Here is a 27,769-nt window from a genome sequence, read left to right on the forward strand (position 1 = left end):
TGAGCACGGCTGACCCTTACACCACTGTTTACTCAATTGAAACAATAGTGAATAGACTTGTCTGTTGATGATAACATATTGATATGAGACCATATGAGTCGACACCTATTTTTATTTTCCAGAATAAGCAAATAGGGAAAGAATAACTGGCTTCCCCCCCCCCGCCTCTTTTGCCACCACCCCCTTATCTGGATTTCTGCAGGTTTTTAATTAGAGACAGGCTAGCACTCACTCTCCCCTCCCTGTCCCCCTTTCTCCTCTCCCCTTCCCCTCTTCTCCCGGTCACTTCTAGATCTACTAATGCTTTATCCCAAGGAAAATCTTGCAAGCGTTACGTACAGATAATATTCATACCTCACTGTAGATCCTCTAAAAGTCGATGTGTTTGCTCTAACTTCCTATACAAGCGTAACTCATATTAGCACTAATGACAACTATACTGCATATTGAAAGAAAAATAAAATACACCCAATTGTGTGGGGAAAAAATGCTGGAGATAAGAAGGAGGATTTCAGGTTGGGTGACGTTAAGTTAAAGAGTTAACTGTGATGTCATACACATCTGCACACAACGCCTCGCTTGAAAATGACTACATCACTTGATTAATAAAATAAGATTTTAAAGAAGCCTCTCTCCTCCTTCCCCAAATTTAGTTCTTTTAGAATAATTCTGGAGAGAATTCCTAACTAGCCTGTCAGACCGGGCAGCTGAAAGGTATGCTCATTACTCACTCACCTGGCAAAATGGTTAAATAAAATAATAGAAGAAATGGTAAAAGCAAGTCAAATAGATCCACGAACGCTCGCAATAAATTATGTAATTTACCATTTAACAGTTTCATTTTAACAGCGAGAACTAAATTTTAAGTCAGATTCCCAGAACTGCGCTGCAATTACCCCAGATCGCTACCGCCAGTGCTGCAACTTTGTACGTCCTAGTAACGGGATTTAGACCTGAAACTGCCAAATCTACGGGAGTAATCAGGCACCCAGATGTCTCAGTCCTATTATTTTCACTCACTGGTGATCTCAAGTGTGATTTGCAGTTTCATTTTGCAGATACTAAAGATCTAGCTCTCGCAGCTCAGAACACTGCTGAAATGTGGTTTATTTTTAAATTGCTACTATGTACAGATGTAAAATCTAGATTATAGATGTGTCTAAATACAAAGCAGCAAAGATTACACAAATATAACATTAAAGGATGTGCTATTTTGTGTAAGACAATAGGCGAGCACTAAAAACTAAAATTAAACTAAAATACAGCTTTAAACAATGTATTAGTTCTAAAAACATAACAAAAATACCACTTATGAAGTAGCATTCTCTCCTTAGAAACATTTATTACTATTACAGATACTTAAGAATAAAAGCAAAATGCTTTTAACCGACTTCACAGCTACATTTACTAGAGGGAGGATTTCAGTTCTTTTTATATGCACATTTACAGTGCATGTCTCAGTCTTGCAAACTGTTCTGAAAACCAAAGGGCATGATATATGTAATTTTTTTCTTAAATAAGAAGTGTCCATTACCAATTATTTTAAACTATAGCCCTGGCTCTTCATTGCATTTTTCAGGACAACTAGTCCCCTTCATTATGAAAGAAAATGTAGGCACAGGTTTAAAAAATGTATGTTGTGGGGACAGTTGACAGATTACTGCTCACGGAACTCAATTTCCCAACCCCAGGTATCACCGGCTCAAAGACAAACAGAGTTGCTCAACCTCTTTGTGTCCTTGTACCTCCATACCCAGGTGACCATGTTCAAGCAAGCAGAAAGTTGATTTAAACCTCATAATGACATCAGTTTTAAGCCATCGTCTCTCTGATAAAAAAAAATAAAATATCGTGCTGTATTGCAACCTGCCTGAATTCTCTAGTTACTCTCTCCTCCTGCCGCCAAGCCCCTGGCTCCAGCTGTCCCCCATGCTCACAGCTCATTTCCCTGCAAGAACCAGCCCTTTCTGCTTATGTTTATGTCGTCTCGGGCATGCAATCGGCACCCCTTAGGTTTTAAATACGTTTCTTTGCGAGGACTAATAGTTACACTACCCTGCTAACCATATCAATCAATGCCACGACTGCTGAATTACCTACTGGTGTCTCCGATGTGTTACCGCACAGATTACACTTCATGCATCACCACATTCATTTCTTTCACATTACACATGAGCGTGTCTTGTCACTGCCCAATTGCCCTCCTTTGGACAGCTTAACTGATGTACTATACAATGAACCTTACCGAGCCAACTTAATAGTATAGGAGCTGTGGGAAAAATTAGAAAGGTTGAAGCTTGAGTCCGGTGGGTGTGTGGGAACAGCCTGGGATGCTTCCAACAATAAATCTGAAGCGTAATTAATGCACATTACAACATTTTGCAAGTATAAATGGCATTTCGTCTACGTGCCCTTTTCCCTGGACTCGTTTCATGCCTTCTCCCCATCACACCGTGCACTGACGGTGACTGACCAGCTACCACCCCAGGCCTGATCCTGCAGCTCCCAGCCAGGCACCACCTTCCCGCGCATCAGCCTCCGACCCACGCACAGGACTAGTCTAGACCAGGTGTCCAGCTCTGGCATGCTGGAAAGCTAATCTGAGTCTTGCAAAGGGACATGTCAGGTCCCCAAAAGCTTACCCTCTCAAGACAGGAGGTAGGCACTCAAATAATTTTGTGGGTCTGGCAAAAATAAGCCTAAATAAACCACGCCAGCCACATGGCAAAGCAGACTCCGCTCCCCAGTTTTGTCTCCCTTTATCCATACAAGTTGAATATTCACCAGCCACCTCGCTCTTCCTTTGCAGCTACACGCAAAAAAAGGAGGGTGAAGAACAGAAGCAATTTTGTCCCATCCCCCCCATTTAACTGAATAGAGCTGAATGTAAACTCATTATATGGTTTAGTAACTAGTAGCAGCCCTAAGGCTGCTTTGAAGAGCCCAAACCATTCAACCTGAGCTGACTCAAGTTGTTGAGGTAGATGTTTAAATTTATTATGGGGCAAGGGAAGGAAAGGCATGATTATTCAGAAATATCAGCATCATGGTTGAAAGATCTGGTCTTCCCTGAGCCATGCCAACTTCGAACAGCCTGCCTTCATCACAGCAGACACAGCTCAGGCAAGTCTGTTAAAATGTCCCAAGGCTTGCAGACAAACCCAGTTTAAAAAAAAAAAAAAAAAAAAAAAATTCCAGCCAAAGTGGAAAAGAGGGAATAAAAACCCCAGGTTATAATCACTGCCAAAAGTATTGTGCTTTAAGTAGTTATTGCTTTCAATGTATCAATATCTTTAAAAAACCCAAACAAATAAATAGGGATCTCAGCAAAGCATTAACTTCTTGCAGAGTGCACAACTGAATAAAGATGTAGGAGGATCTAATTGTCAATAAGACTCTTAAAATTAAACGGAGTTAATCCCAGTTTGCCTCAGTTTGGAGGGAGGAATGAAGCTATGATGCACACAGGCAGCAAAACGAAGGCCGTGTGAACAGGCATGGAGAGGAGACACTGCCACCTCTCCCTCTCAGCTGCAGCAAAGAGCAATCAAATTTCTACAATTTGGCAGCGTACAGATCAGAGCTCCTCTGCGCCCAGCTCCTCGCCAGGCTGGAACCAGAAAGGGCCCAAGTAACATATTTAGAAAAGGAAAAGCTGCTCTCATACTACCCTTAGCCATGAACCCAGCACCAAGAATCGATTAAGATGCCTCCTGTGAAGGATTTCAAGCCCAGATTAGTACAATGAGTCCGCCAGACCGGCTATAGCTGCGCAAACTGAATCTGAACTCCAAACCGCCTGCCTCCCGCTAGCCAGAGTGGTCCGTGTTTCCGCATTGCCCTTCTCAAAAAAAAAAAAATCTTTACAATGCCCACCCTACCTGCCAAGATTTTTCTGTGCCTATTATTTTATGAGCCTATGAGATCTCTCTCTCCCTCTTACCGAGTGACAATTTTGTGTGCGTGTGCATGTTATCGTTTTGCCAGGCAGCTGGCAGGTCCCAAACTCCTCACCTACCTTGTGCAAGGGGTTGCAAAGGCAGAGTAGGCTGGCCGGGTTGGATTGTTAGCAACCCCTGACGCTGCAAAGACAGGAGGTGCTGCTGTTGCAACTGCTGCATCTGTAAGAGTTGCTGCTGAAAGGCCAACTGCTGCGTAGCCACCTGCTGTTGCTGGGGCTGGAAAAGAAAAAAAAAAAAAATACACATTTGTCAATACAGAGCAAAGCATTAACAGAGGATTTACAGGGTTCCTTGTCTCAACTTCAACTTCTGATCGCAGTCAACCGGTATCAAGGCAAGCTAGCCAGCCCACCTCCCCATACCAAAGACCCCAAGGCACGCTTAGGTGCTAGGGCTAGCCACAGGGCTTGCAGTTGATTCCCACCTCCAGTGGTTACTTTCATCCTACCTAAATCCCTCCTGCCATCCCAATTAAAAACGCACGCAGCATTTCTTGGTCCACGCTACCACATCACCCTGGTCCTCGTGGTTGTGTTTTACCCCAGAAGTGGCTGCATTTCAATGGTGGGTAAAGCAAACACTGCTGGCAGCTGTTAAAGTCCTGGGCAATTCTTCGAGGCAAAGAACATGTAGAACGTGAGAATCGTACCACACGATCACATCACACTTAGATGTAATGAAAACCAACCCTGCACTGTGCTCTGTTTGCTCATGCAAGGGTTGTCTCAACTATTAAGGCAATACGACTGGCTTAATTTATGGTATTTTGTACTTACTGTCTCTTATTCATCCATCATGCCCCACAATACTTTCTGTTATGTTCAGAATTACTCTGTGCTGTATTTAAGGCTGCTACTTCTGCACTTTGAAATTTTTAATTATTCTCACTAGAAAGAAGATGGAGTTGCTTTACTCCACAGGGATGTGAACCTTGAACCTTCGAGGTATAAAAGAACATGTTGCTTTTCTCACTACTGTACCCAGAGAAGCTTTTAACTACTCTGTTTATCACTTCTGACATAAATAAATGAGAAAAAATCAGACCTTTGAAGAAGAAAAACTTCATCTAATATTGTTAATTAGCCATGACAAACGATGAAATAACATTGTAAATCTTTCATAGAAACAGCCACTAGATTTTAATTACGCACATTCATAATTTAGCAAACAACATCTTACTTGAATGTGAGTGTTTAATATGTACAGTACTCCAGGCTTCAGAGTCCTTAATTTTGTTCAGTTAAGGAAGCCTCTAGGTTTTGCTTCCATGCTCATCTTGTATTTTATTTGCTTTGTTCTTTAAAATCCATGAAAGGCTTTGCATTTTGATAAATATCTTTTTATTTATTGTACAATGACAGGAGGAAAACTTTTGTTGTGTAAAACATCAATACATCATGCCAGTGTTTAGCAGTTCCTTGTGCTAGCCAAAAAAAATTAATGTAGATTTCCTTAGTAATTATCTGAGTGATAGAAAGATAATACAGTGCAGTAGTACAATAAATAGAAGGAAATTATCTAATATCCCTAATCTGCTAGGAATCATATCAAGGTGGAGGTCTTATACACATTATGGCTAACAATTATGGAAAGAAAATTAACTCTTACAAAGCTGCATACTTTGACAAACAAACCCCAGCCAGATCCCAAGCTTTTTGTCGCCCTTCCTTGACACCAAGCCAGGGGATCACTGGCCCCATTCCCTGCTGGTGTCAAGCAGGGAAAAAAAAATCCACCAGAGCTGCGGGACTGACGGACACCAGCCAGGGGTTTGGCCCCCACCTCTTGGGCCACCATGCGCCACCAACCTTAATACTGCAACCAACTCTATACCCATGACTGTACTGACAGTCACTCAGCCTGTTTCTCTTATTTATGAAGTCAATTCATCTTATTTCCAAAGAAAATCTAGGACTTCAGGAACACAGTTAAACAAATAGGTGTTTAGATATTCTGAAACTTGGAGAGTTTTCATTTCTTTGCAACAGCTTGCTCAGACAGATCCAGTTGTTGCAGCTGTTTGCAGCAGCACCAGATGAATGCAAGCCCCAGCAACAGTTATATTAAGAATTAAAGTAACATTTGCCTCCATAAATATTCATTTTCTAAATATATATACTTAATATATGTATTTTTTAAATATGTAATAAATGGTGTTACATAAAAATCTAGCTACAGTAAGCTGTGTTTTACCTATCTGCCATCTGAGTGTAAAGTTGGCATGTTTTTTTAAAAAAAAAAAAAAAAACCGACACCTTTATTATAAATTGACTGATGCCCGTTTGGTTGTCTTCTCAGCTATCCTAAGAAAAGCTCTTGAACACTCTCTACTTTGAAAAGCCAGGATATAAAAGTATACAAGGCCCATTGTCCAAGAAAGAATTTAAAAGCAAGACACATTGCCAAACTGCGCTCCCCACCCAGTTACCAAACACAGGATACAAGGCAGTTTGTTTACTTCTCACAATTGAATGCATACAAAAAAGGTCTCAGTGCAGTCCTGTTGTCAGGTCAGTAGTCAGTGTTAAAATGCTGAAATATCCTGATAAAACTTGCATTTTTGATCCCCTCCCTAAAGCTTCTGTCAAAGGTCTGTTTTCCTTTCTTAGGTTACTCCCTACTGCCTAACATAAACTGTCACAACTGCCGGAGGACAAACGGCCCCGTTCGGAAAACAACCCGCTCCGGCCAGCACCCCGGCACCAAGCCGGATCCTTCCGTGGCTCTGAAGCCTCCCCTCGCCTCGGGGGGACCCGACTCTGCCGGGGCAGAGCCAGCCCCGTCCACGGGCGCAGGGCTGAGGTCTCGTCCCGGCTCTCGCTCTCGGGGCACCGCGCGCTGCTCACCCTCTGCTCCGCCGTGCAGCCCTCGAGTAAAACCCACCAGAAACCGTACTGGGGGTCCGTCTGTTATCCTGCTTGGGGGTCGGATCCCTTTTACCAGCGGGGCTTGGGAGATTTGTTGTGTTTTTCTTCTTTCACGGCAGTACAATAGGACAAGGCACTAACAGAATGACTTGGGGGATGCAGGACATGAATACACTTGTTCCATCTGTCAAGGTACAAACTCGGCCCTCGTTAGCACGGCAGCCGCCGGTCCCCACCACGGCACCGCTCGCCATGTGACTGACCGTCAGTTTTTAGTGCGAGAGGGAGGGAGGGGAAAAAAAAAATTAAAAAAAAAAAAAAAAGACCACCGCTTGCATACTAATTTAGCAAGAATAACCTCCTTAAGGCAGGAAAAACTAGGCTGAGCAAACCTGCAGGATGAAATGCATCGTTAAAACAGGCCTCTACTGAAACCATCAGGAAAAATACTCCCCCAAAACGCTGGAAAAAGCTGAAGAGACTTGGGCCCCTTGTTCTCTTAACAGCCACTGTGTTAAAATGCTCTTCTTGAAACAGGAAGGAGTCCTTTCTTATTGTTGCTTTCGATAGTGTAATATCAGAAGTGTGACCACAGTAAATCAGTATGTTAGATATTGAAATGCCATCACATTGTCTAACTTCCCTTCTCGTCTTTTTTAACACAAAGTATTCTTTTTCTTTAAGCTCCAAGCCCTCATCTTTGTGTCTGAGATGCTCTCCTGTCTGACAACAGCAATTTAGAAGAGTTAACTTTTATCGTTCATTCTGCTGTGTAACTTTCCCCTTCAAATTTCTTTATCTGCCCTCTGAGCTCATCTGAACTTTCATGTTCTCCCAGCATGCAGGCTTGCATTCAAAACTATGTCTAATAGACCAAATAAGAGGTTAATAAGAAGTGGCAACAGAAAGAAAAAATACAATCCCTGGTAACTGATAAGAATGACAGTGGCAGCCCTTTATTGTTTGTCTTCAAATATAGAGTTAAAGATCTTTAAAAAACTAAATTTTGACGCCTTTGAAAAGAAAGAAGCACAAAATAACAACAGGGGGTTATTGCCTGCCAGCCACAGGGGAGAAGCTCCATAATTCTTATTCTCCCTTTTGAAGGCTGTTAGAAATCTGATTCAAAAAAGCAACAGCAGAAGGAGAAAGCCTCTTGAGGCTATCGCCATTTCCTGTGATCATGCATAATGCGTTTCAAAAGTGGGTTTTTACCAATTCTGTTGATCAATTGCACCTCCTTCATATTCCCTCTTTTTTCTGCTGTGTTTACATCTGATGTGACTCAATGACAAGCGCTGTCTGAGACTGTGAAACAGACCTGTCATGTTGATTTATGGGCGCATCAAACCACGACTTGTCCAAACTGAAGCTCGCAGTTCATTAATTAGAGAGTTGTGACTTTGAAGTCAGCTTTCAGACTGTGGTTTTTAACATTTGGCTTAATTTATATGCTCTTGAATGTGGATCTCTAAGGAAAAAACTGAAATTCCCTTCTTGTCTTTGAACTTCTTTTGACCGCACAATAATCATTTCTTTGTCCAGAGTGATGCCTGCATCCCAGAGTCATTAACGCGCATTGAACTGCCACTGATGAGTAAGCCCTACTGAATTAGAAAAACAGCCAGCAAAACAAAGCTGAGAGCATTCTGCACAGTGATATCTCACAATTACATGCCTTCCCTCCCTGTGCCATTTCCATTTTAATTACTGTTAGTCCTTTAGATTTACATTTTAGACACTTTTTAATCTGTTCCCTTTTTATTATAGTGGCGCCCGTAAGCGTGCTATGGTTAAGGTTGTGTCAGCGTTTCCATTATAAACCCCCCTATTTTCAGGGGTTTATAACTCAGCTGGAAAAATTCACTCTGGGTTGAAACTTGGCACAGGTGGCACGATTTGCCAAAATTTCAAGGGGGGGGGGGGTGCGTGTGCGGAAATTGGTGCGTGCTTCGAGCAGCACCACTCGTGAAGTGACACACAAGTGCTGCCGCTATGGCAGGACATCACGCAGCATCTTGTGCCAAGAGGCAGCTTTCTAGGATCTACCTAAACCAGCACTGATGTCAGATTAAACGTCAAAGTCTCAAACTCCTCGTGACTAGAGAGGTGAACTCGGCACCTTAAAAAGAAACGTAACTGCAGCAGAATTAAACTTAAGCACACCAACATCAACAAACAAAGTTTAGGACGTGACAGGTATTTTGCAAGGGAAGTGTATTTAAAGGGCAGGCAGAAGCTACCCTGGCCTGTCCCATTCCTGCCACGGACCGTGGTGGCATCGGAGCGGGGTCTCCCGCTGCCACGTCGCGAACGGGCAGCGTTCCCACGCTACCTCTGCCTCTCAGACCTTGCTTCTCCGTGTCACCACCGATGCTGCTCCAGCGCGGTCCCTCCTGCTAAGCCCGTGCTGCGAGGAACGCACAAATGGAACCTCTCCGGTTGGAAATAGCAAGCCCAAACTCAATGTCTCTTGGCATTTTGCCCTGTTCAGAAAGGACAGGGCCGTATCTGGGCCTGCTGCCTTGCCCCCTCCCCTTTCCAACATAACTAACTTCCAAAAGCACTCTCCCAAGATACAAGTCTAGATGCTTGCTCCAGTACTCATACCGAACATCAAGGCATGGTCCCCTGCTATAAAATATGTGGCAGCAAGCAAATGGAAAGCACAGGAAAATACAGGCAAAAACAGGACAATAACTCTAAATCTGAAAGCTGAGACCCGACAGAGTCAGTTCAGTTGTGCAATCATTTATAAGATGAATGACAGTTTAATAGCCACTAGACAGTCCCCGGGGATCTGTGGTTTGAAAGTAAAATGGGTATTGTCTGTACCTCTTTAGGCTGTTTTCCAGCATGTTGTTGCTGTAAAAGTTGAAGCTGCAACTGTTCCTGTTGTTTCTTATAAAACTCTTGAAGCTGCTGCTACAAAGAAAAGGAAAGATGGTAAGTAACAAAGTGGAGAGCCAATTCAGTGTCCCTTTTGGTGTAACACACAAACTGTGATTTGAAAAATAGCATCCTTTTATCTGTAATGGTCTGACCTTTAGTTTGAAACTCAACAATAAATTCAGTGCACACTGACTATTCTTGGCATTATCGTTTGAAAAGTAATCTCCAAAATGAACTGATGAAAAACATACCATTTTCTACACAAACTAATTAAAATAAGGCAAGGAATGACCTTTGATTGTAACAACAAAGCCAAAATGCCCTTGCTGAGAGAGCCTGGCGAATCTCTGTTGTGAAACACACATGCTTTCTAAATGATAGGGTTTGACTGTATTAAGTGTTGTTCAATACATGCATAGACATCCTGGGAAATACTCTCCTCCTCCCCGCTCCCCAGACGTGCTCCGCTCAGGCAGCGCTCCAGCACGGGCAGGAGGGAGCATGGCAGCCAGGAGGGAGCACCTAAGGGCGGGCTGGGGTGGATGCTGACGCCCGCCCGGGATTTGTGAGCCCCCGCCGTGCCGTACCCTACGGTAACGGAACCTCGGGGCTCGTCGGTGGCCAGCTTTCAGCTGAAAAAGGACCACGGGCTGTGAGAAACATTGACACACCGCACAGCATACGTTGGCTGAAATCAAAGAGATTAAGGCTTGCAAACCTCTTCGCTTTTATTGCCACCATTGCCACAGTCCTTTACGGTTCCAGATGGACACAATAAGGTCTAAAATGGGAAGCGTCACCCCACTACCTTGTTTATTCCCATTAGTCAGGGCACACCATGCTTTCTGGGGGACGCGGGCAAAAGCAACAGGGACATCTGCCGAAATCCCGACACTTAAATATGCATCTGTATTATTTAGCTGATCTTGGATACGCTCCTAGCACTGCTCCCTGGATTTGTTTCCAGTAGCTATTTCTAGAATTAAAAACAAAAGAGCGGTCAGTTCATCTCGGAGCACGGCCGCTCCGAGGTTCGGACCCGAGATGCGGGCAGCTTCTTTCCCCGGGAAAGTTTTGGGAGGCGAAGCCCTCCGCTATCTATAGGGGCCACCTGAGCAGCTGTTAAGGAAACAATTACCTGTTGAAGCATGAGTGCCTGCTGCTGTTGGAGCAGGACTTGGAGTTGCTGGGGAGTTAGCACTTGTTGCTGGAGGATCTGCTGCATTTGCTGGGGAGTGATCACTTGAGGTGTCATCATAGCCACCGACACTGGAACCTGAAGCGCGAGAGAAGAGCAAAGAGGGGGTCAGAGCGCATCGCCACAGCTCCAACATGCCACCCGGCATCCCCGCGCCTGGCGTCGAGGGTGCTGAAGGCGAGAGAGTCCTCACGGCCCACCGCAGCAGGCACAGAGGTACCGACCACGTTTTCCCGGTGGCTAAATTCCCCTTTTGCAAAACGCTATTGCGATGGGAATTCTTTAAAGCAAGCACTATGGTAAACCCTGTTAAGATTTATTTATTTTTACAAGAAAACGTCAACTGGGTCCTTTCCCTCCCAGAAAGCCCTTGCCTTCCGTACAGAAATCCAACAGCCGAGTATCCCGTGCTGATGGGATCTAGACCCTATTACGACAGGTTTTTAAGAAAATTGAAGGAAGGCTCAGTGATGTGAATAACAGCACTAGACTCCTATGCAATTTTAACAGAAAGGCCCTACCACGATGTCTTTACCATTCCATATTCACCCAGCATACAGATGTCTTCAATTCTTTCGTATTATGTGAGATACCATTAAAAGCCGCTTTCCATGACATTTCAGTGACAAACAGCTACAGTGATGAACTTGATGGCATTTCATATTTGCAACTGTTAACACGTTTCTGCACGGGCATCTTTGCAAGGAACCTGTACACTGTATCTGAAAGGATGATGTCTTGTTCAGATAAAACACTGACATTAAAATGACAGGCTGTCTTGGCCAAGGTTACACAAATTGTATTCAAGCGGATACCTAATGACAATGCTATGAATTCTGCAAGCTTTCTAGAATGTAATTTAGCTATTCAAAATAATCACTGTACTTGTGTTTAATTTGCAGACTACATGAGAACCATTTTGTCAGTCCTAGTAATGCAAGACGACTATTTCCCTAGAAACCCACCCCTCTATCCTCCACCCCAAAAAAGGAAAAGAAAAGGAGGAAAAAAAAAAAAAAATAGAGGAAAAGACAAAACCCATATGAGTTTTAACAGTAATATTTGAGCACCTTACTTTTCTATAGTTTCAAATCAAATACATGACAGCACAAAACTAAAAGCAGTAAAGGATATACTTTGCTAAAAAGGATCTCCTGTCATCTCATGTATTACAATAAAAGGTAATAATATGTTTAGCACTTTTTCTGTGCACCACTTTTTAAAAAAATCAGCAGACAATAGCTGATCAGAAGATAAAGGATTTAAAAAAAAAAATATCTTCCAGTGTAGTAGTAAGCAAGAGAGAAATGCAGTATTAATTTTATGTAACATAATGTCTTAATATGCAGTTTATCTTGACTTTTTCACATGATTTGTCCTGTCATTTGCATAGCAAGCTCTCATTCCTAATTTCACAGTCATTATGCACTGATGTCCTGATTTCTCAGCATCACTAATTTTGATGAACTAAAAATGGTTCCTGAAGGTCAGGCGCATGTACACCGCACATCTCCCCGTGTTGTTGTGTACATGTTGTGTGCCAGGGCCAGACGCTGCCTTGAAAACATTTGTCTGAGCAAAGTCTAGCAAAGGCTCGCACGCCTCCAACATCCCATTAACGCCAACACGGCGAGGTCCTGCGTGCGTTCCCCGTGGCGCAGCGCGTTCCCACCTATCTAACGTGGTCCAGGCCGGCGTGAACGCAGGCGAACGGACATTTAATTACGGGTCAAACGCCAGTCCCACCAAAGCCAGCGGCCGCTCTCCCGTGGCCGGCGTCGCTTGCCCGTGCCTACGGGAAAGCCACCGGCTGGCCGCCGTGCCACGGCGTGGCCTCACCACGCAGGACCAGCTCCCAGGACACCAAGTCATCAGGATGGGTAATCCCATTAATTCAGAATATCTTAATCCGTAGTCCTTCAAGAACTTTTCTGGGAGTAGAAAATTATTTAATTAAATAGTGCCGTCACTATCTTCACCCCGAAGCGTGACTCACCTTCATTATTCTCATCCCCAGAGAAGTTTACTTTACCCTCGGGTTTGTACTACCTTTCATTGAAGTTGGACAGAGCGAGTAGAAGAGGAAGCATGTTTAAGTATGTTTTCTGTGCCCTTCTTGGAAGATAGACAACACAAATACTCTTCAGTCAGATTTATGATGACAAGCAGGGATACAGACAGGAATAGGGTGGGGTGCTGTAAACCCTACACATCGGTGATTAATATGAAGGGCCGCATTCTGCCGTCAGCTATGCAGAGACAACTCCCATTCACTTCCATGGCTTTTTTGCATGTTTATCTTGGGATAAATCTCAGGATTTGGCCCTACCTTTGAAAACTGGCCATGTACCTTCCGGTGAAGAATCTCCCAGCTGCACACTCTTTGCTAGAACAGAAGCACTTAACCAGCAAGGAAAAAAAAAAAAAATTATATATATTATATATATATGGCACACCTAGGAGTACAAGTTTGCATTGATCCGTTCGACGTCATTTTACCATCTGAAACCACATTTTCACACCACATCTGCGCCCCTGAAGAAGGTCCTGCCTTCCATTTATAAACACGGCTAACAGTCACATTTAGTCAAAGTTTGCGCTTCAGCTTATCATGAAAGCAGCTCATGGAAACCTTTTACAAACAAATTCAAATAAAGCAGAAACTACCGTGTTAAAAATGACATGCGTGCCCCAGACAAGTGTGGGCGCATGTACAGTTTGAGGACTTGAAATAGTTAAGAATGATGGCCTATATATCCACTCTCTTAACTCCCAACGTCCAACTTTTTCATGTAGCTAGTCCCTGGTAATACTAGGAATCAAAGGGCATGCAGCACCAGCAATAGGCTATTATAGCCCACACTTTATTACCCATTACTACCGAGGTCATTAGCGGTAAGAGTGATTGTACCGGTCTTAACCTATTGATCATTGTAACTACTATCATTTAATCCCGTGTTGAATGTCTGGAAAGCTGCTAAAGGCACACAAGAGAGAGTGCTTTAGCGATGAGAAATATAGCCAAAGCTTGGAAATTACACTTTGATTCATAAAATCTAGCCAGTGGTTTAAATCAATAGTATTTAAAACAGTCATGTAAGTTCTTAACTACAGCTCTCTAATATTTATGGGTCCCTTTTTGAGTGTATTCAGTCAAAACTAAACTTTATTTTAGATACTGTGCAATATACTTTACATTACGTTAGATAAAAAATATTTATTTCTGATATTTTGTCCGATAGTAAATGAAACCTAAACTGAAGGCTATAAATTAATTTTAGATTTCTATCTCTCAGATGTCAACTTAAATGTGTTGCCAAAAAAAATTACAAACCAACTTTAAAAATGGCTTAACTGTTTAAGTACATGAAAATGAGCGTGTTTTATGAGTTAACAATGAATCACAGAAGGCAGTTTATGAAGAACTAAAATAATTCTGTCTTACTGCCTTCAGGGAGTTGAAGTTCAAATTAAACTACTGGCAGATATATTTAAAGAATGCTAAGTTAGCGTGCAGAGCATCTTTTTTTAAGTTGTTTATTCCTATTTTCCACATGAAACACGATTGTTGTTATTGATACGATTAATGAACTACTTTTGGTATTGTTGACTGATAACAATAGGGTGTGGTAGATACCCAGCTGCATGTAAGCCTGGCAGCGAAGGTAAAAATACAGCTGCAATTTGGCTTTCAGAGCTGTACTAGTATAGACCTGCTGACATGCTAATACCATCAACGGCAAAAAATGTCTTTAATACTCACAATTGTTTTCAGACACTATTTCTCCCAGGGTTTTGCCTGCTGTTCTTCTGCATCCCCCAAAGCCCTCCCGGCCCCCGCAGTCCCCTCCGCTACCCCCAGTTTCAAGCTCTGCAAACACGCCGTGTTTTGGTCAGACTGACCAAGGGAAAAGTTGCACAAACTTGGGCCAAGTTCACCTTTCACTTCACAACCGAGTTACAGCAGGGATGCATTTGTTACTCCTCCATACAACCCAGAGAAGGGTCACGGGGATGAAAATGATTTAGTCCTATTTAATCATCTCCATTCCCCCATTTTCAGTGATATTAATATAATTAAATACCAGCTAAATAATTTCAAGTAGTTTAATCTTGTATGAAGTGAAAAAAAAAAAAAAAAAAAGAATGCCATTTTCACACAATGTGCCTTCAGTGTTGGATACGGTTGTGGTCCTGTTAACTGTTAGCAGGCATGCATGGAAGATGGGGAGGATTTCCTTAATTCATAAAGAATAACTCTGCCAGAAAATCCTCTTCTGCGATGTATGTTCAAACTTGATTTCAGTAGGACCTCATACCAGGCACCCTGGATTTCCAAACAGCAATTCTTCGGTTAAAGATTTTGTGATAAAAGTTAAACGGAGCAAAACATAGCTGAACACAGAAAGAGCAAGTTGCTGAGGAACAGTTAAAAATACCAGGCTACAAATAAAAATAGATACGGCTAGGCAAAACCAAACAATTAACTTGAGCTGTCTTATTAGAAAGCTATTATGTGCAATATATTTGAAATGTAAAAAAAAATCTCAGCCGAAAAAATGCAAAACAGCTTTGCTCATGCCACAGGAGAAGATAAACCACTGATACACCGGCAAACAGAGAAGCACGATGCCACAAGCCAGAGCAGAGCCCAGCAAAATAAAAAGTGCTGAAGGCAGGACCTGCTTCCATCCCGAGACTAAAACATTTCCAACATAGTATTCCATCCTCCAAAATAACAACAAAAAAATGCTGCCGTTAGAATTATTCAGGCAGAAACTGCAATGCTGTTTCATTATGCAAAATGGAATCTCTTCTAGACTTAGTTGTTTTGCCATAATACAGTACAACACATTAAGACAGGTAATGTTTATTATATTAATGTAAAATCAGCTAAGTAGTCTGTCATTAGCATAACTGTTCTCTCCGTAACAATACAATTCCCTATTAAAAGAGATGGGGGGGAACCCTCTTTAAAATTAAATTAGCATTTTATTATTATAATTTTGTTTATTATATTTTATCAGGAGGCAAGATCTCCCTTTGACCCATGGAAGGCAGTACGATGGGCTATGCTGACATTCCCCGGCATGTCAGGATGTCTGCTGTCTTCAGTATTCTCTTCTAGCTAAGGAAAAACGGGAATATTTTTCTATTTGTTTACAGAATGAAACATCTGATCTTATCTACCACTTCTCATGCATACCAGGTTTCTCACTAAGTGCCAGGATAATTGTTTCTGCTATAATAAATACCCATTTAATTTGCATAAAAATATAAAGTTTACATAAATTAAATCCTTCCTACATCTAACATTTGTCAAATAGAGACTAAACCTGAACACACACAACCAAATACTCATTTAATAAGCTGAGTGAGATTTCAACCTCGAGATTATCATCATAATTTTTCACATTTTAAAAAGTTACCATTTTTGTTTCCCGCTCCAGCATGCAAGGAAAAATTTTAACCTGCTGTACATAGTTCTGAACAGTAGTGATATTTTATAATGGTTCAGTTTAAAAAAAAAAAAAAAAAAATCCGTATTTTTTTCCAGAGTTTAGGAAAGGAAATGTTAGATCAACATATTCTGCCAAAAAAGCCTCAAATAAACCAAAAGCAATCCTGCTTAGAAACATCCAAAATACCCCTAAAGCCCTTGAAAACCCCTTGAAACCCTCTCTCTCCCAAACACCCTTAATATACTGAGAATGATCATGTCAGACTCCTTACATTTGTGTATTAATTCATATATACATTAAGGAGAGCTTAATTAAATAATAAAAGAGCGTGATTGAACCAGCAACATTTAATATGCCTAGAATTTCATGTGAGCAAAAAGGAAGTGTTATATAGAGGGGCTTCCCCCCACCCCCCACCAGTAGATTTTTAAGAAGAACTGCAACTCCCAACACAGATTTCTAGGGAAGGATGAGCCCTCTCTCCACTCCCTGAGTATTTTCTCCTGCAAGAGTTGATCCCGTAGCTGCTTGCTCTTCAAACTTGGGCCATTTGAGAAGACACATACTGTCCTGACCAGCTGAAAAAAATTAAGTGAGCTCTTGAAAAATATTCACCTGGTTAAATCATGCTGTTTATTTCCCATACAAAACAGAGCTCTGCTTAAACACTCGGTTGGGCTTTGCCACTCTGGTTGCCAGTGTAGCCTTTATAACAGTTGTAAACTTTATTTGCTTAAAATGTGCAGTTATTCACACCTACGGCAGACACCTACAGCTGAACATCACAGCTAAGCACAACGGTGCAAATTAGATTCTAATGAGAAAACATCAGTTGCTTCTTTGACAATCTTGCCATTCACTGATTTACTTCTAATGAAGACACACTCCAACCAGCAAGCACGCCGTGTTAAAGGTCAAAGCACGTTCAAAAAAATGCCTCACAAAATCAAGGCAAATGGGAAACCCGTGAAGAAACCTTCTCATAAAGTGGCATAGCAATTAGAGTAATTGTGCAAAGAGCCGTCTTCGGCAAAAAGTAAAAGAAATTAAGCTGCCACTACTGTAACAGGTTAGATGAAAATCAAAATTTAATGTATTCTCCCTTGTGTCATCTTGTTTTGTCAAGACATCAAATAGAATTGGAAAGTACAAAATAACAAGCCCTTGAGAAATCACAGAAGCCGACCTTTTTGATGTTGTTGGTTTACCTTGTTCTCAGTTATTTGAACAATGATGTTTCAGATTTAAGGGCAAGATAAAGCTTAAAAATTAAAACCCGTTGTCAGTTTGGGGAGGAGGGGGTGTTGTCCCTCCCAAATAACAGAGCATCTTACCTAATCAATGAAGGCAAATCTGTCCGAAACTAGTGCACAGAGCAACTAGCAATTCCAATTATTTGTTCAATATTCAGTCTGGGTTTTCTAACATTCGCTCAACTTCAGTACAAACTACAGATCCTCCTGCTAGCAGAGGACTGTGATGGAAAGGTTAAAAAGGAAAAGGGGAAAGAAAAAAAAAAGAAAAAAAGGCTGGGGAAGAGATATTTGCCAGTGCTGCTTCTCTCCCCAATCTCTACACGGCCACTTTAGAACTGCAGATGAGTGCATGATGTATTTTTTTCCCTTTCCTTGTAACTGGAAAATGAAGCTGAGCAAGTAAGCACCTTATAAAAACAAAACAGTACAGGACATTTTAACTGAACTACAGCAAAGTAGTTTCCAGTAATGCAGTTCTGCTTTCAATAAAACAAACAAACTGCTTAAAACCAGCCAAGCCTTTCACCAAACAATAACAAATTTAGCTTATAGTGTCAGGACTTTCCCACAATCTAGTTTTGCAGGTGTTGGTAAAACTACCCCTGCTACCGCTTTTCCCTAGCAAAGAGGGGAGAAAACAACATCAGTAAGTTATCTTGCTACCGGGAAACATTTTCACAAAGTAAATCCAAGCACTGTGTCCTTCCAGCTTAGGTTTGTCTACAGCAGCTCAAAAGCAACTAAGAAATACAGAGCAAGAAAGCACAAGAGCCTTGCAACTCCTTAAACTTTTGAATGCAAAAATCCTTCTCCCCTTACCTTTCCTTCAGCTGCCCAGGGAACGCAATCACAAACACAGAAACCAAAGCATTTTACACTGAAACAGTAGTTGGTTTAGCTTCAGTATTTTAAAACCAACATGATTCTCAAGCAACATCAGTGCTCGAGCACTGCCAGGTTGAAACGCTGCATAAGAAATTGCTCTGACTGCCATCCATCACTTTCAATGGCTAAAAATCCCCTTTAACCTTCTCCACACAACTGTTGCAACCCTCTTCTTCCTTGCACACAACTAAAATCAACTCGACTTGCGCAGACGTCAAAGCCCACCGTCCTTTAGTGCAATAATCCATCTGTGACCCATTACAACCCAGGGGCGATATGTTACGACTCCACAGTGGTGTCCGATAACTACTTACGCCCCAGAATAAATTTCAGCGTGGGGCCGAGAGTTACACTTCTTAAATGTGTAGAGGGCTCATCCAGCTGTAGAACAACGTGAGGCACCCACACCTTCCTATGAGCAGCGAGATCCCCAGAAAGCCAGCGCTGGGATTTCATTTCTTCACTGTCAATCCCATTATATTTACGACTTCTCTTTAGTTCAGCTAAGTGACTGGTCAAAGCATGTCTCAGAGCATTTATTTTTTTAAAGCAAAAATAACGCTGCTTAAAAAAGGGAGGGCACAATGGTACAGCACAGTAAAGTGTATGTTAAACAAGACCAAAAAAAAAACCCCAACTGTAGCAAACAAAAAAAAATTTCAAAGCAGCCCTTCCTATCATAAGCTTTCTGATGATTTATGGTTTACCAACTCAGCAAGGTTACGCAACACTGCATGCCTTTAGATGCATTATTTGAGTCAGTTGAGATTTAATTAAGATCACAGCCTCCAAAATCCCTGTCAAATGAAAATTCACAGAAGACAATACACTATATATCCTCATGCAGATAGTCTCCATTCCATGCTCTGGAATAACATAAGTTAATCCTCGTTTCTATGGTGGCAGACAAAAGTTCACTAATTTTGTTTTCTTTTGACACTTGTGTTGTTTTCTGTTTTATGTCATGAGATCATTCCCTTTTGAGAAGGGGAGGGGAGCTGATATAGGGGGAGAGGAGGGAGAGCAATATGTCTGAATATGGCAGCAGATGTATTTTGACATTCTCACAGCTCTGCCGTGATGTCATCAAGTTTTCATATAATTAACCCCTGCCAGTAAGAGCATCGTTTCATGACATCTGTCCATTGGGAAGAGGAGGAAGGAGTCGGGGACAAAACACGGAAAGTGCCTCAATCTTGCTCTCAAGCTAAAACCAAAATCAAACAAAATTAAATTAAGGCTACAAAATAGCATTTCCATCTTTGGTATCACCCACTGGCTTTTCCCAATTCATTATCTGCCCCAGCTGCCTCCTCACCTCGGCGGTGCTCTGAAACCACACGCCATGCACGCCCAGCTCATCGCCAACGCCTTCTCCTCCCGATGGTCCTGGTGGAGGGGAACCCCTTCGCTCCACAGTCCAACCCCTCTATATGCTAAACACAAGCATGTTAAATAAAACAGTATTTCTCACAGGGGAAATTGCTAGAACTTTACCTCGTTCCAGTCTATTTCTATTTGCATTATCTTAATATCTGCTTGCTTATCTCATGGTTTAGAAATGACAGGTGCTAGCGGTCTTTTGTTTGACAGGCCACTACACAAATAACTGTCTTGCCTGAAAGGGCTAATGCACTACTAATGAACAATAAATCAACTTTGATTATAAAGTGTCAGACCAATCAGTTTGCAGTTCAGCTCTATCACAGTCTAGGCCAAGGCAGCTACTCTGTTTAGGCAGGACTTGGGTTTCATCTCTGCAGCCTTATCAATGAAATTTTTTGGAAGTAGTCACAGGAGATCACTGAAAGCCCTCTGACAGCTGATTTTCCACTGGCTCTGAGAAGAGGAGAGTGCCTGCTTTTAGAGACTTCCTAGGCTGCTACTGCAATAAATATACAATCAACAAAAGCCATTTCTTAACCAGTCAGAAGCACGCTCCGATGACACACTCGCACACAAACACGTATTTTAGCCGTGACTTTTAAAAGAGCTAAAAGCAAACAGAATTGCTTTTTAACTTGATGTAAAGATGCACAAGATGCCTGAAAGCTCTGCACAGTAAACATACTTATGAGGGGCCCGATCCAGCAAATACTCATTTAGCAGGCAGAGTGCTTACTGCTTCGGGGGGGAAGAGAGGGAGAGAACCTCCTCTCCTATCACAGCTATTGCACACGCACAAGTCGTTCCAGGATCGGGCCCGGGAGCACCAGGCATGGAAATTAGCTTTGCTCCAAATAAACAAGATTTTAACATTTCAGTTTATTTATAAGAAAGGCAAACTACCCTGCGTAAGTCGCTTTTTATTAGAAATAAACTTTATCAATTTATTTAGTCAGCAATTCAACGCTCGCTGCTAGAATAAATCCAACCATTTCGTTTTCATAAACAGATCTTAGTCACCCCGAATGATTCACATTTCCTGCCACCAAACTTGTTTTTATTTAAAAATATAAAATGGTAGCGCTTCAAACGCCAGCACATGCACCGAGACAACTGTGTCGTGTTACCGCGTGACTTCTCCCTACCACCAGTACGAGGACAAGTGGCACCCCTCAGTGTTTTGTAGAACAAGCTGGCTTTGAAGGAGTTAATTCCAAAGAGGAAGAGTGTATATGCACTTTGCTCTAAACTTACCACCCACTTCCTAAGGGTTCCCTTCCCCCCCCCCCCCAACCCTCGAAAACCCAGCTTATTTGCACTGAAATACTGGCTCGCAGGGTTGACACTTAACTCGGCTACATTCAGATCCCGTTACATTTATTTCACCGGGGTTCGTAACACCAGTCAACGTCAAAACCAAAACCAAAGCTCGCTCACTTAATTCCCCCCCCCCCCCCCCCGGTAAATTGACCGGCGAATCCATTCGGCGGTCCCAGTTCCTGACATTTAAACCTGACAAAGTACTTTACCCGGCTCCGTGCACTCTCCCTCCTTCCTCGCTCCTCTGCAAAACTACAGCACCCAAGTCAAAACCGCCCGGGCAGGCACGCGCCGCCGAACTGTCAGAACAAAAGCGAAGCGAAGGCACGAAACAAACCTCGGGACTTTTTAAAAAAAAAAAACAAAAAAAAAAACAAACCAAAAAAAAAACCTTGAGCGAGTTGCGAAAGACGCGCGGGCTGCACCTCCCCTCCTCTCACGGCCGCTGCCGGCGGCGGACACGCCGCGGAACCGCCCGCCAAACTCCCACCGCCACCCGCGGAGCCCGCAGCATCGCTCCGCTCCTCCGCCGGAGCTCTCTCCGCCAGTTCGGCCGCAGACCTGCCCCCCTCTCCCCCCCCACACGAGTAAGGCACCCACCTGGGCGGCGGCGGGCGGCGGGCGACGCGCCGGGCCATGGAGCGGGTTGGCGGAGCGGCGCGGCGCGGGTGCGGAACCTCCGCGGGCGCGGGCGGAGTGGCGGGGCGCGCTGCTCGCGGGTTGCCGCGGCGCGCCGCCACCCGCGCGGCCCCGCCCTGCACCGCCGCGCACACCCCGCCCCGGAACGGGGCGCCCCGCGGGGCCCGGCCCTCCTCCACCTCCTCCTCCTCTTCAGCCTCCTCCTCCTCCTCCTCCCGCGGCGGGCACCGCGCTGCCTCCGCGCCCTCTGACCTGCCGGCCGCTCTCCGGACGACAGCCCGTCCCGCAGCGACCCGCCGCCGCGAAACTGTTTAAAAGCTCCCCCCCCCGAAATAATCTGTTTTGCGGGGAGTGGGTGCCGGGGGAGGGGGGGAAGTGTCAGCTAGCACGCTGCTGCCGGCAGCCGCCTCAGGCGCGGTGGCATCGCCACACAGCACCCGCGGAGAGGTTCGCCCTCCTCCCGCAGCAAGTTTCTCTTCTCCCGTGAAAAAAGTGGCTTTTACTCTCCTCTCGCCTTTCCCGACAGCCCTCCCCCTGAAAGCTCAGGATTTCAACTCCAGAAAACAATAACAACAATAATAATAATCATAAAACCCAACCCCAAAATGCCCGACCACCAGAAGCCTCCGACAGGAGTTTGCACCGAACCAGACCGGCGCGCCTGGCCTGAGAACCAACGTCTTCCCCTTCCTCCCTCCGCCAAGCGAAGAGGGGTCAGTCACCAACACGGCAGTGGGACCCTCAAAACACAGGGCCCACGCTGGCACCTGAGCGGCGGCACCTGTTTTTTAAAGGCAGCCGAGGCCTCCGGTTTGACGGAAGCGAAACTTCGTGTTTGGGTCTGCGGCACCTTTGTGACAGCGGGGTTAGCGGTTTCATGTCACTCAGAACAAGCTTCCTCAAACTCTCACGCGGGCGAGCTCAAAGAAATACTTGTCTTGCCCCCCCCCCCCCCCCCCCCGACTTCGATACACAAACAAAATCCCTGTCAGCATGCTGCCTCACCCAGGGACTGCCATGGTCCTGGAAACCTATTTTGTCTTGCCCAAAAAGCTACTATCCGCTTCATCGCGGGCAGTAATATCTGGCAAAATCTCTCCCGCTATTTCAATGTTGGGTCTTTTTTACATTTTCATGTGTAACCGATGCAGACAGTTACTTTACGTGCCAAGTAACTGAGAAGACAGAGCCGCCCTGACACCGTTCCCAGGCAGAACTGTACTTTATTTGCAGGAGTCGAGGGCTGTTAGACAATAGCCCCATTAGTTATGCTGCTCAAGAACCTCACAAGAAGCAAAGACAAAGGACCCAATTTACTGACAACTTGTGATCTGATGTTAAATGGGATGCGATACGGATTGCTTTCCACCCTAAAGTGTTTTCGTGTCAGATAACAAATTTATTAATGGGATTTTTTTCAGGTCACAAAAATGTGACCCCACCCTCTTATGAATATTTAATAAGGGACTAAGGGCATCTTTTGCAAGACCCTAAATCTGCCAGAAAGAGCCTACATGAATCAGAAAGCGCCTGCCTCTTAAAGGAGCACACACGTACCAAGCAGGTCAGCACATAAAGGGCACAGGAACAGACGGTATTTGTAAGTATTATATGTATGCAAAGTCAAGCAAATAAATACGCACACACTCCAACACGCTGGACGCTCAGTAATAATATAAACCAGTAACGCATGCAATGAGCTAGTAATAATTATCGCCCATGCTTAAGAGAATCCTTCCTGTCCTGGACTTCAAAGTAATCTCGAGGAACTCGGATTGCTTTGGGGAGTATATTACAGAATACACAAACTTAAACTTTTCAACAGCTTCTCTTGCGGACCACCTCCTCCTCCCCGCCGCATTTGGTAAGAGCGTCACTGTGGCAGCATTCCCAACTACACTGATGGCGAAGGAGCATGGGCAGGAAACAGCTCCGTGCATTTTGCACACCCTGATTAACTTTGCAGCCGAAACACCGAGGGGGCTGCATGCCCGGGCAGTCTCTGCAGACCAGTCCGTGGATGCTGCACAGACCCCAGTTTGGAACTCTTCTGATCTATCTTGTCTTCCTCAGCACAAACTTCTCACCCACACATAACCCTCAATCCTAATTAGAGTCACATCTTCAATTCTTATTTTCCAACACGGCCATATCCAGGTACACGCACCTCAACGGAAGACCAGCGCCCGCCTTCTGCCCTGATCTGCCAGCTGACCACACACCTTTGGACTAACCTCTTACTTAACTCTATGTATAAAAAAAAGGGGAGTCTATCAAGCCTACCACTTTGTTCAAGGCCCTTCCTTCCAGGGGCAAAGAAAAAGTGCAATGTGGCAATGCAAGCACAAGGCTGTGAGCTACATGCAAAGCAAAAGCATAGTGCTGGCTCTGGCACTGACAATTCTCCCCAGCCTTGGGCAAGTCACCTAGAAATTTGGGGGGGGGGGGGGGGTTGGTGTTTTGGTTGGTTGGTTGGTTGGGTTTTTTTAATGGCTATCACATTGAGGATGCCTCTCTCTCTGACAGCTCAGTTTGCAACATTTCTGGCCTGGCTCTGGCGTTGCCTGCATGCCTACCACTTCAAAAGCAGTCAACAGCCTCAACATCTCTGTCTCCTCGTCTGCAACACGGGCTAATGCTACTCATTTCAGGATTTTCTGTAGACCAATATTTTCAAAACACTTTGAAAATGAGAGGTGCTATCTAAGCACTGAGTGCTGGCCACAGAACCTGCAAGCCATATTTTTAAAGCATTTTATAACCTTTCATATAAAAGCTTCATACCTGCAAGCTCAGCCAACATCTGCTGTGGGCTAAAAACTTCACTCTATTCCCTTAGTAACGGAGATGGTAGCACTTGTTAAGGAAGGTCACCATGAAATATAATGCATTTCTAAGCCAGCAAAATATTTTAAAAGACCAAGAAGAACCATAAACTCCCACTTTAATTCCATTCAATTACAGAGAGTCATCACAGAGAGAGACAATCAGACAGGGATGTTCAAAACAGAACACATAAAGTAAGAAATTAAAAAAGCGTGGCAGACTAGGAGGCTCTTTGGCACCATGTGCCCACGAGATCTGATCCATATTAAGTGGTGGTATCAACACCTAAGTGAAAGAAAATGATCACTGGGTACTAGGCTCTAAGGTCCAAGAAACAGGAACAGATGATGAATGACGACGAAGATGAGTACAGTGGAATAAATGGTTTTGTTATGCCATTATTTTACATGTACACTTTACTCACAGGCTTCTGCTGGTACCTATCCATGCAGAGGCCGTGGACTTGCCTATCGAAAAGCCTCAGCTGCCTGTGGGGCAGGGGAGAAAGAAAGAAAAGACAAGACACCCGCATAGCGCGACCTCCTCCAACCAGAGTTAACCTGTCCCAAATTAGGAAATTTTATGCCTAGTCCCAATATAAGGCAATTTCTACCTAAGGCAGCAATTCATCTGCTCTTGTCCTCCGGATGTTCCCGTGGGCAGGTAGGGCCAAAGAGGTCCCACTTTGCTTTCTGGCAGCAGATGGTGGGCCAAATCCTGCGCCTCGCTCCCCCAGTACAAATTTAGGAGTAATTCAGGTGAACTTTGGTGCCGGCGCTGCTGCGGCACGGAGGAGCCTGCCTGCCCGCTGGACCCAACACCAAACCTGGCAAAGGCAAGTGCCAAATTATGCTGCTCCGCACACAGGCTAGAGCCATGGCCCGGTTTAAAAGCAAGCTGCTGTTTGCAGTTCCGAGGGAAAAAGCTGCCTGGGATACTATTCCCACTCCTGGATCCCCAGGCCCATTTTTGTGGGGTTAAATCACATTTTCCTGTTTTGAGAATGCTTCATTTTCCCTTGCTGCTGTTTGAAAGACCTACAAAAACAAATGGGGAAAACAACTGACTAAACAGGAAACAGTGAAACTTATTACCCACAAAGTGCTGAGAAAAGGACAGAGTAAACATTGTTTTTGGTAATTTTTAATAATCTCAGCTAATGCCCTCATGGTAAAATATCTTCAGGCAGAAAAGTGATTTTTCGGCTGATGGTGTCTAACAAAATAGAACACCAAAGCAATTAACATTTCAGTAACGCTTGTGTCCCTGTTGCTCCTCTTTTTTTGATGTGAAACTGTCACTTTCCTTATTGCTCCTGCAAATTCTGCGTGAAGGCGGCTCTTTAAATCCCCTCAGTGTTGTACAATGGTTTAAATTTCACTTCATGGCATGCTTTAAATTACCATTCACATCTTCATTTAATGCATCATTTTATAATGCCAGTGTTACTAGTTAATTTATATATACACAGCAGGATGTGTCAACATTCAGGTGAGTTATGAATATGATTGTGCAGGAGTTATGGAAGACATTTCAGCAAAATTATGGTTCCCTCTAAACATAAAAATATTAATAATGAATCAAACATCACAGGTAAACAACAAATTTTATATAATTGCACCCCCCCCATGCTTCCAGATAAATAAATAAATAAAAATGGCAACATTTTTGCTCTGCATTCATATTTGATTGATCCTAATAAATTGCCATCTCCTTTCCTAATAAACTGTAATCTCTTGTTTCCGCCACAAAGTAAAATTTATTAGCACACTCTTCTACCAGCAGGTCTGCATCACTCACAGCACAGTGTGCAAATTGTTCCAAGTATGCTTGGGCATTATTCATAATTTATTTTTCTGCCCCAAAGTACGCAATATATTGAAAGGTAATCACCACTAACTGTTCTCGGTTACTTTCCTTAATTACGTGAGATAGCATTTATGTCACGTACAGTAGAGGAAATGCTGCAGTTTCCATTCCAACTCCATTTTTTTGCCATGGGTGAAACACAGTGTTCACACAGAGAAAAACCTTCTTAGGACAGGAAAGACTGGAGGTGGTATCTGGTAGGAGATGCCAACACCTCCACTTGAAAAGAACAACCCGTGTCTACCAAAATAACCTACTGGGCATGACAACAGCGATGGCTCCGAGAGCAAAAGTAGGTGTTTTGGCATGATGTTAAAGTTGCCATGGTAAGAAAAAAAAACCAAACCCACAGAATGAAACATCAACAAAACAAACGTCTAATCAAACACATTTTTGCCCGTTAAGTATTAACCAGTGAACTCCTGGCCACCCCAGATTTCTGCTCACTGCCTCCGTGCAGGCAGGCGGGCGCTGCGGGCTGGAGCAGCCCCAGTGCCCCCAGCTTTGCATTTTGAGGTGGATCACCCCGGTCTGGGGCTGGTGCAGGTACAGCTGGTGTGAAATACAGTGTTAGAAGCACTGCCCTCTCCTGGCAATCTACTTCTGTCATCAGGAGACTTAATGCTTCACCTCACCGCAAAGAATCCCCTTCTAAAAAACCACATCTACTTCCACAGCAACTTAGATACACACACCCCTACACATACACACACATCACTGTGGACTTAAATTAAAATAAATCGGATTAAACATGGGCCCTTTTATGTAAAAACACCTATCAGTCCATTATGCTGCTTACTCGTGCGCAGCCTAGGACTGCCAAACTATATATTCTGGTTCATGTGTGAGAATAACCTGTATCACCGCTGGGCATCTCGCCGTTTTTTACTCACTCTGTTGGGAACGCATGTCGGCGTATTTTCAATAAAACACCTTCTTAGCAGTAATGGGCCACTGTTCTCATTTCAATGGTCCCCAAGGTTTCATGATACAGTATATTTAGCTGGCTCATAGTTCCAAGTTTTCCTCCAACACTCAAAAGCTACTTTTAATTTTTTTAAAGGTGGCAGCCATGGGAAGAGCTTTTGCTCATCTTTTCTTTAAAGAGGAAAACAGTTAACTTTGTACACGCAACAGAACAATTTGAATTATTTCTTCAAGAGGTGTTTAGGCAACAGCCCTCGTGGTTAGACAGGAGCGCACAGAG

General features: G+C 43.6%; 1 protein-coding gene across 6 annotated transcripts in view; it reads right to left on the bottom strand.

The window, feature by feature from the left end:
* The window catches only part of FOXP1 (forkhead box P1), a 392,435-nt gene that overhangs the window by 66,628 nt on the left and 298,038 nt on the right, over positions 1-27,769 (bottom strand). For 5 of the 6 annotated variants that reach the window (XM_052779067.1, XM_052779070.1, XM_052779068.1 and 2 more), the window contains 3 exons: positions 10,860-10,997; positions 9,665-9,754; positions 4,019-4,178 (listed from right to left, as the gene is read on the bottom strand). In XM_052779067.1, the coding sequence (XP_052635027.1) occupies positions 4,019-4,178; positions 9,665-9,754; positions 10,860-10,997 (388 nt within the window). Of the gene's footprint in view, positions 1-4,018; positions 4,179-9,664; positions 9,755-10,859; positions 10,998-21,828; positions 21,891-27,769 lie in introns of those variants that run through there. The other variant, XM_052779072.1, reaches the window with a different exon arrangement.

Source organism: Harpia harpyja, chromosome Z (genome assembly GCF_026419915.1).
Source record: "Harpia harpyja isolate bHarHar1 chromosome Z, bHarHar1 primary haplotype, whole genome shotgun sequence".
NCBI lineage: Eukaryota > Metazoa > Chordata > Aves > Accipitriformes > Accipitridae > Harpia > Harpia harpyja.